The 9,952-nt window shown below is 33.2% G+C and overlaps 1 protein-coding gene across 1 annotated transcript; it reads left to right on the top strand.

Moving 5' to 3' along the window:
* Window positions 1–2,771: 2,771 nt before the first annotated feature.
* On the top strand, window positions 2,772–8,806 carry LOC116124787. The gene is made up of 7 exons (XM_031410531.1): window positions 2,772–2,916; window positions 3,025–3,098; window positions 3,481–3,575; window positions 6,816–7,171; window positions 7,365–8,080; window positions 8,153–8,398; window positions 8,750–8,806. The coding sequence occupies exons 1-7, from the start codon at window positions 2,772–2,774 to the stop codon at window positions 8,804–8,806; spliced, it is 1,689 nt and encodes a 562-aa protein (XP_031266391.1).
* Window positions 8,807–9,952: the final 1,146 nt, after the last annotated feature.

Here is a 9,952-nt window from a genome sequence, read left to right as displayed (position 1 = left end):
AATGTACTTCATCCTGTACTCCTGCTAAGAGTCAGTTTTATAATGCTTGTAATGGTTTTCTTGAACCTAGTAATGTAACCTTTACTAGTGCCACTTCTATTATCAATAAAACTGATACTTCTATTCAACTTTTTCCTGTGCAAAAGACTGATCCTATGATTTGGCATAAACGGCTAGGTCATCCTAATAAATCAATACTCACACAAATACTTAAACACTTACAAATACCACCCAATAAAATATCTGATATTACCTTTTGTTAAGCATGCCAATTTGGCAAGATGCATCAGTCCACCTATCCTAAGTCCACATTTCATGCCACCAAACCACTTGAACTGGTATATTTAGACCTTTGGGGACCCTCTCATATCCCCTCTCCCGAAGGTTTCAAATATTATATTCAATTCTTGGATGATTACACCAGATTTACATGGCTATTTTCCTTGAAAACCAAATCTGAAACATTTTATGTTTTTACACAGTTTCACAAGCTAGTTGAAAAACAGTTTGCTGCCTCCTTAAAGTGTGTTCAAACTAATTGGGAGGGGTGAGTATAAGACCTTAGTTCCATACCTAAAAGCTCATGGCATCCATTTTAGACATCCATGTCCCCATACTCATCAACAAAATGGGAGGGTAGAGAGAAAACATAGGCAAATAGTGGAACAAGGTTTAACTCTTCTTCCTCAAGCATATATGCCTCTTAAATATTGGTGGTATGCTTTCCAAATAGCCACCTATCTTACAAATAGACTTCCTACCCCTGTGTTGGACAATATTTCCCTATTTCAAATGTTATTGAAAGCTATCCCTAGCTACTCTGTTATACGAATTTTTGGCTGTGTTGTCTATCCATTTCTTAGACCCTATAGTCAACACAAATTCAACTTTCATACATCTAAGGGTACTTTTGTAGGTTATGCAGTCTGAATATGATGCTTTGTTGTCTAATAAAACCTGGAAACTTGTTCCTGCCTCATCCGAGATACAATCGGTTGGGTGTAAGTGGGTTTTTAAAATCAAAACCAATCCTGATGGCTCTATTCAATGGTTTAAGGCCAGATTGGTGGCCAAAATATTCTAGCAGACCCCTGGTATTGATTATCTTAAAACTTTCAGTCATGTGGTGAAGTCTCCCACTATTAGAGTTATACTAAGCTTGGTTGTGAGTTATGGTTAGGATATACAACAAGTGGACATTAATAATTCTTTCTTGAATGGTGACCTTATTGAAAAAGTTTATATGGTTCAGCCTGAGGGTTTTATGAGTCCTCATCATCCTCATCATGTATGTCGGCTTACCAAGGCTTTGTATGGTCTAAAACAGGCACCAAGGGCCTGGTTTGATAAATTAAAGAAAGCATTTCTTGGTTGGGGTTTCAGTCATTCCTTGGCAGATTTGAGTCTGTTTATTTACAAAAAGGATGAGAAGATAATGCATGTATTGGTGTATGTTGATGACATATTACTCACCGGCAATGATTTCAGCTTAGTTCAGCAAACTGTCACTGATCTGAATAATCAATTTGCTTTAAAAGCATTAGGTTCACTCAAATACTTTCTAGGTTTTGAGGTGACAAGAAGAAAGTCAGGTCTTCATATGACACAGGAAAAATATGCCAAAGACTTGTTGATTAAAACTAACATGCTTGACAGCAAACCTTGCTCAACTCTAATGGCAATTGGGACCAAACTTACCCTTGAAGATAGTGAACCATTTGAAAATTTAGCCCTCTACAGGAGTACAGTTGGTGCATTATAGTATTTGACACTGTCCAGACCAGATATTTCTTATGATGTGAATAAGTTCAGTCAATTTTTGAAAGCCCCCACTCAGCTACATTGGCAAGCCTGTAAATGATTGCTTAGATATCTCAAGGGAACTTCAGATTATGGTCTTCAGTTTAGCCCCAGTCATAGACTTAATTTGACATGCTATACAGATGCGGATTGGGCTAATAGTGTTCAGGACAGGAGATCAACCAGTGGATGTTGTGTTTTTCTAGGAAACAATCTGATACAGTGGTATTCAAGGAAGCAGAAGGTTGTGGCTTTATCATCCACAGAAGTAGAGTATAGGGCTCTTGCACAAGGGTCAACTGAACTTACTTGGTTTAGCAGCCTATTTTCTGAAATTGGTCTCATTCTTCCTGAAGTTCCTGTCCTCTGGTGTGATAATCAAAGTGCAGGTTCTCTTGCTTGTAATCCAGTTTTTCATGGAAGGACTAAGCACATTGAGTTGGATGCACATTATGTGCGAGAACAAGTCACAAATAATAGACTTAAAGTGCAATATGTTCCCACTGAGTATCAAAAGGCTAACATTTTCACCAAAGCACTTTCACTGTCTAGATTTGCAATCCTGCGGGAGAAACTGATTGTTACACCCTCTGCTGAAGTTTGTGAAACTACATAGTTGATTCTGATGGAATTTTATTTTAGTCATGATTTGATTACTGCTTGGTTACTGATGATAATCTGAAGTTTTAATTTTGGTTTATTTGCTGAATGGTTCTTTGATGACTGGTTGTTTGCTGAAATTTGATTGGTGATAATCTAAAGTTTTGGTTAGTTCTTTGGTAGTGTTTGCTGGAAACTTGATAATCTGAAGTTTTGCATAATCTGAAGTTTTGGTTGGTTCTTTGGTGGTGTTTGTTGGAAACGTGATAATCTAAAGTTTTGGATGGTTCTTTGATGCTGGTTGCTGGAAATTTGATTGGTGATAATCTGAAGTTTTAGTTGGTTCTGTTCTTGCTAGAAAATGATGCAGCATGGTTAGTCAGTTGATTGATAATAGGCAACTTCAGTTGGTTTTGTTTTGGCTGGAAAATGATGCAGCATGGTTAAGTCAGTTAATTGATAATAGGCAACCTCAGTTGATTCTGTTTTGGCTGGAAAATGATGCAGCATGGTTAAGTCAGTTGATTGATAATAGGCTGCTGTTTTTGCGTTTTGGCTTAAAAGATGATTTATAATAGGCTGTTGTTTTGTTGACTGGAATTGTGATTTTTGCTTATGCTTCAGATTCAAATTTCAGTAACTGGAATTGTGGAACTGGTTCAGTTTTAGATTACTGGAATTGTGAGTTTCTGCTTCAGGTTCTGTTGACTAGAGTTACATGTGTTGTCAGGCTGTATCACTTGAGGAAGTTCAGCTTGTGGGAACATGTTAGGATTCAGTTTTGGACTTGGTGAACTTAGTTGACTATGGCTGACTAAAACTCACAGGAAGTTTTGTTTATGGAAGGATGTTCGGATAGACTAAAAATGAGCTCTACTCATTTAGCTCATGCAGTTCGTTCATGTAGTTTGTTTTAATAAAAGCAGAGTCTGTTTTACTTTGCTGACTTACCGTATAAACTTTAACTTACTTTGTTTACTGTTCACCCTATAAAAGTGAACTCTTGCCAAATATCTCAGTAAGTAAGAAGAGTAAAGTTTAGTTCACACGCTTTACACTCTACTTAAATTTTCTTGTTAGGTTTCTTTTCTCTGCAATTCAACTTTCGCAACTGCAATAGATATCATTGATCATAATGGTGAAACTTCTGACGCTGAAATGATGGTTGACACAAAGTTTGTCATATTTCTTATGTCAGCACTGTTAAGTTCCTATTTATTGATTCAAGTTGGTTTTTAATTGTCAGTCTTAGGTTTGAAAAGTTGACTTATTCTCTTTACCTTGATTAATTCATTGAAATATCTTGAAATTGGTATGTAATCTTTGAATTATTTTCTGCATAATTGTCTTTGTGGTCCTTTAGATGGATACTAACTTTTGTGGACAACTTGTTCATTTTTTTGTAATTATTAAAGTCAATGATATTGACATGTTTCTTCTATTTGATTTATTTCCCACGTTGATGATAAGTGTGCTTAATTAGCTTGGCAATATGGCTATTTGATTGTTTCTTTGTTCATTAAATTTTCTTTTTCTTCTTTTGTGGAGATCATACTGTACTTCGATTGTATTTCTTTATTTTTGGAGAATATTTTCAGGTGGAAATATTTGAGCCTAAGCTAAAAAGCTTGAACAAATTTCAACTGCCGTGCAAACTAAAGGACATCTACTTCCCCTATATTCAGGTGTCTTTGCATTAAAAAAAAAAAAAAAAAAAAAAAAAGCCTTATTCTTATCCTGTTAATTATACATGAATATAAGTAATTATATAATATATTTACCACATTTCTAGATTTTATGTATAGTCTTTTAATTATTTGTATTTATCTCCTTACTGGTGTATAATGTGCAAAAAGCATAAAAAGCATCGTTAATGTCACTCGTCTCTGTCCAGGAGCAGTAAAACTGTGGAATAAAGTATGTTGCACGCCAATTTGTCTTGGCAGCCTAGGCCTGTTCTGTTTCTTTGCTTACCAAAATTTTTTGTGCTTTTGGAGGGTGTAGAAAAGCTTATCATCATTCAAGTGTGGGATTTGGGCTATTGTTTGAGTTATTTATCAGAAAGCAATAGGAGAATTTTTGAAAATGTTAGAGAAGAGGACATTGACATTTTATTGGATACATTAGTGATTTTTAGTTGTTAAATTGATAAGTTTATTTAAGTGTCAATGTTTGAAAGTGAAAACACTCATGCATCATTTCCATATGCCTACCAACCAAGGTTTTTGTTGCTTATTGGACTTGGGAAGAAAATATACGGCAATACATTTGCATACATAAGGCGTTGCCTTTAATGATAAGAAAGTTTTTATTTTTTCTATTTTTTCCTATTGTTATTTCTCATATTTTACCTATCCAGCTATTTTCTTTTTTCTTTTATGTGTAAAAAAACTAATTTTTTTCATTAATTATCATGCCAATTTGGTTGACCATACAAAATTAATTTGACTGTAGACATTATCAATATCAGGGGCGGAGGGAGGGGGGTCAAGAGGGTCAGTTGACCCTCCTTGACTTTTAAAATTTTTTACTATGTTTTTACAAATTAACCCCTATATAAAATTAAAATATTAAAAAGCTGTACTATATATTTATACCCAATAAATTAAACTTTTTTGTTTTGGGGGCTGTGAAACTAAAAGTAAACCCTGTGTTCTCCTGCTAAAAGTAAACTCATCATTCTCCTTCCATCAGACGACTTCTTCCTCTTCAATAACCTATAAAGCCAATTCTTTTCCTTTAAGACTTTATCCACACAAGTGTAATTTTCTCCTCCTATCAAGCTAACAAATCTCTTTTTTCTTCAATTTTTCAGGTAATACATTTTACGTTTATATTATTTTATTTTAAAAGTTTAATATTAAATTATGATTAGGATTTAGGAAGATGAAATTGTCATTGGAACCACAAATTGCATCCATTTTTTATTTATTTGTAATGATATATTGAAGTTAGAGGAATTAAGAAGAAAATTTTTAAACTTATTTTGGAGTTGACATTGGGACCACATTGTTTTACCCATTCCATATTGCCCTTTTTTTGTTTTTTATATGGAGAAGATGAGTTCTTGGGACCACATTGTTTTACTAATTTTTATCTTTGTTATATAAAAGTTTTTTATTCAAATGAAATTTGGAGTTGGCTTTGGGATCACATTGTTTTACCATTATAGCTGAATTTGTGTTTTTTTATATGGAGAAGTTGAGTTCTTGGGACCATATTTTTTTACCCATTTTTATCTTTGTTATATAAAAGTGTTTGATTCAAATGGATTTTGGAGTTGGCCAATGGCAATTTTGTGTTGTTTTTTTTATAGAGAAGATGGGTTCTTCATTCTTGGGACCACATTATTTTACCCATTTTTATATTTGTTATAAAAAAGTGTTTGATTCAAATGGGAGTTAATTTTAATTGTTTTACAAGTGTTATGAAAAAGTTGATTTAATTGTACAAGTGTTTGGTTATTTGAATAGATTTTTTACAGATATCAATTGAATTTTAGCCAATGTATGTAATATAAGATATATTTAAAAAAAATATTGCATTAAGATCTATTTCAATTCAATTTCTATTACTTTAATTTAATTTTTGTTAAAGTACTTAACAAATTAGGAAAAGAAAGAGATATACTTGTGAGTTGTGATGTGTATGTATTGTTAGAATACTTTAACTTATTAGCTTTATAAATTTTTGTAATAGTTGTAATTTCACTTATCTTAATAATTATTATTGTATACATAGATTATTGTTATTGTTTGGTTTTACTAAGTACATAGCTTATTTTGTTGCATTTTTCTTTATCAAGTAATAATATATTATTGTTTTGAAATAGTATGGAGAGATATTTCAAAAGAAAGTCAACAATGATCTTATCATTTAAACAACAAGAAAATATTGGTGATTCAAGTAAAAATGTGGATGTTGATTTGCGAGATCTTCCTACGGATCCAGGCTTAAGACCCCGAATTTCATATTATGATCATAATATTCAAGATCAAATTCGAAGAATATATTTGGAAATGGGTCCTTGTCAACCTAAAGGCCATGAGTTTCCTTCTAGGTATTTTGGTGGATTTTCAAGACGTTTTGTTTTTTCTTGGTTTAGTGAATTTGAACAATGGTTGGAATATAGTATAGCCAAAGATGCTGCGTTTTATCTTTATTGCTATCTTTTTAAGCCAGATGGTGATAAAGGGGGTGGTGATCACTTTGTTGGTCAAGGGTTTTCAAATTAGAAAAAGAAAGAAAAATTGAATATTCATGTTGGACGTTCTAATAGTGCTCATAACCAAGCTCGAAGAATGTGTGAAACATTATTGAATCAAGACCAACATATTCAGACATTCTTCTTAAGCACGAATAGAGTATCGAACTCGTTTAAATGCTACAGTTGACTGTATTCGTTTTCTTCTAAGGCAAGGACTTGCATTTCATGGTTATGATGAATCCCATGATTCAAGCAACCAAGGGAATTTTCTCAAGCTTCTACAATTTCTTGCTAATCATAATGAAGATTACAATGTTGTTGCTTTCAAGAATGCTCTTGATAATCTCAAGTTGACATCACCTGAGATTCAAAAAGACATTGTAAGTGTTGCTTCAAATGAAACTGTAAGTGCTATCATTAGAGATTTAGGAGATTCATTATTCGCTATAATGATTGATGAATCTCGTGATATCTTTAGGAAGAAACAAATGGCTATTATCTTATGTTATGTTAACAACAATAGACTTGTTGTGGAGCGTTTTCTAGGTGTTGAACACGTTACTAGTACCACAACTCTCTCACTCAAGGCAACACTAGATAATTTCTTTTCAAGGCATAGGTTGAGTTTTTCTAGACTACGAGGGCAAGTTTATGATGGAGCAGTAATATGCAAGGAGAATTTAATGGTTTGAAGACACGGGTTTTGAAAGAGAAGAGATGTGCTTATTATATTCATTGTTTTGCCTATCAACTCTAGTTAGCTTTGTGGCTTTGGCAAAGAACCATGATGATGTTAATGATCTTTTTAATGTCGTGGCAATTGTGGTTAATATTGTCGGTGCTTCATCAAAGTGTTGCGATCTTCTTAGAGATAAACAAGCTTGTAAAGTTATTGAAACTCTTTCTAATGGTGAACTTTCAAGTGGAAAATGTCTCAATCAAGAGACTAATCTGCAACGTGCCAATGATAAGCATTGGGGCTTGCATTATGGTATGTTAATGAGCATAATCTTGATGTTTTCATCGATTATTGATGTTCTTGAAATTGTGGCGAAAGATGGGTCAAACTCTGAGCAAAGATTTCATGCAAAAAACATATTTAAATTGATGCAATCATTTTACTTTGTGTTTAGTCTATTTTTTATGAAAGATATACTTGGCTTTACAAATGAACTTTCTCAAGTACTACAAAGAGAAGATCAAGTTATTGTAAATGCTATGAATTTGGTTGAAGCATGTAAGCAAGCTTTACAATTGATGAGGGATAATGGATGGGAGACTTTATTAAGCAAAGTTTATTCTTTTTGTGCCGATCATGACATTGATGTTCCTAATATGGATGACAAGTTTTTTATTCAAGGGCGATCACAACGTAAGGCTCAAGCTATCACAAATGTGCATTATTACTGCATTAAATTATTTTATAATGTCCTAGATATGCAGCTTCAAGAGTTGAATAATCGTTTCAATAAGGTAAACACTAAATTGCTTATTTGTTTGGCATGTTTATGTTCAAATGAACCGTTTGTTGCTTTTGATAAATAGAAATTGATACGCCTTGCCGAACTTTATCCTGATGAGTTTTCTAACTTAGAACTCATGGCACTTGATTCTCAACTTCATGTTTACATTTTAGATATACACTCTAATGTCAAATTTATGGGATTGAAAGGAATTGGAGATCTGACAAAAATGATGGTTGAAACTAAGAAGGACAGAGTGTTTCCATTAGTTTATTTGTTGATGAAATTAGCATTGATTCTACCCGTTGTCACTGCTAGTATAGAGAGAGTATTTTCAACAATGAATTTTGTGAAGAATCGTTTGCGAAATAGAATGAGTGATTAATGGTTGAATGATAGTTTAGTTGTGTATATAGAGAAAGATGTATTTGATGGTATTGATAATGAAGTCATTATACAATACTTTCAAAAGATGAAATCCCGTCGAGGACTATTATGGATGTACTACTTAATGGAAATTTTATAAATACAAAATTTATGCTTATGTTAATTTAAAATTGTATTGTTCTTTTAACTTTGACCCTTCTATACATTATTTCTGGCTACGCCCCTGATCAATATGCAAATATTTTTAGATATTAATAATTATTATGTCTCATATTATCTTGTTGATGTGCAGTGCGATGAAGTATCTAAGATGGGGAAGACTTCTACACCAATTGAGTTCCAGGTTTAACTTGTTACTATTATTTTACCTACTGAACTTCTTCTCAATACTTAAAGTGATTGGTATACATAAATTGGTGTATTCCAGTTTAACTTGTTACTGTTATTTTACCTGTTGAATTTCTTCTCAATACTTCAAGTGATTGGTATGTGGAATTTGAGAGAAAAGTGCGTAAAGAAAGCAGATCTGAGAAAGAAATTGAGAGAAGCAAAAGGGGATTTTATTTGTAACTGAACGACTTGCTACAGTTAGGGATTAAGCTTCCCTTTTATACACTTTTCAGCTTTACAAAAATGACAGTGCTTTGGCACATATTAAAGACACTTAAACGTCATCGTTTATGCCAACATGCTTTATGACTAACATTCCCTCTCAAACAGAACCGTATGGACTAATACTTCTTCCAATTCCTCTATGACTAACATGCTCTCTCAAACAAGGCCACGTAGCTTTTGCTAATTTCTCATTTAACACCTAGAACTTTAGTAAGAACACTTGGAGCCAAAGAGTAACGCATACTGCATAATTCCCAGATATATCATTTCCTTTGCTGCTGAATCATACTCTGCATAAGTTCTAGAGTAGTTTTCTGTAAAAATTTTCTGCATAACTTCAAAAAAGATCAATAACTCTGTCTATTGAATCATTTGTAACGGCAAGAGTAAGAATAATCCTAATGGTGGAAGGTTTGATCACTGGACTAAAGATTTCAAAGTAATCTAAACCAGGAGTTTGTTGAAACCCTTTTGCTACCAACCGGGCCTTATACTTTTGCAAGGACCCATCAGCATTAAATTTGGTACGAAACACCCACTTATTCCCTACTATATTCATATCAGCAGTAGGAATCATGGGTAACTTGACAGTTAAACCTAACTGGTTTACCATTACGTCATGATCTCAAGAGCTAAACACAGCTCTGACGAACAGTAGTGTTCATCACCGGTTAGGGAGCTTCAGGGGCACAATAAAATTGTTACAAAAGGATAGATTTAAAGGAAAAGATGGCTATTCCACCCCGAAAGAGTAAATCTCAGTTCCAAATGTATGGTTAACTTCTATTCCCTATGAATTAGCCAAATTTGTATATATTAGCTGTACGTGTAAGTTTAAAATCGATTTTTTTATGAAAATTGCAAATTTTACTATATCCTG

This window comes from Pistacia vera, unplaced genomic scaffold (assembly GCF_008641045.1).
Source record: "Pistacia vera cultivar Batoury unplaced genomic scaffold, PisVer_v2 Contig156, whole genome shotgun sequence".
Lineage (NCBI taxonomy): Eukaryota > Viridiplantae > Streptophyta > Magnoliopsida > Sapindales > Anacardiaceae > Pistacia > Pistacia vera.
The sequence above is the reverse complement of the archived record's forward strand: the minus strand, read 5'-3'. Positions and strand labels throughout refer to the sequence as shown.

What these genes read in the sequence shown, in the direction of transcription:
- LOC116124787 (XM_031410531.1), top strand. Translation starts at nt 2,772, where the DNA reads ATGGTTAGTCAGTTGATTGATAATAGGCAACTTCAGTTGGTTTTGTTT. An exon ending in AAATGATGCAGCATGGTTAA is followed by an intron (nt 2,917 to 3,024) that starts GTCAGTTGATTG and finishes CTTATGCTTCAG; the next exon opens with ATTCAAATTTCAGTAACTGG. An exon ending in ATTGTGAGTTTCTGCTTCAG is followed by an intron (nt 3,099 to 3,480) that starts GTTCTGTTGACT and finishes TTTTCTTGTTAG; the next exon opens with GTTTCTTTTCTCTGCAATTC.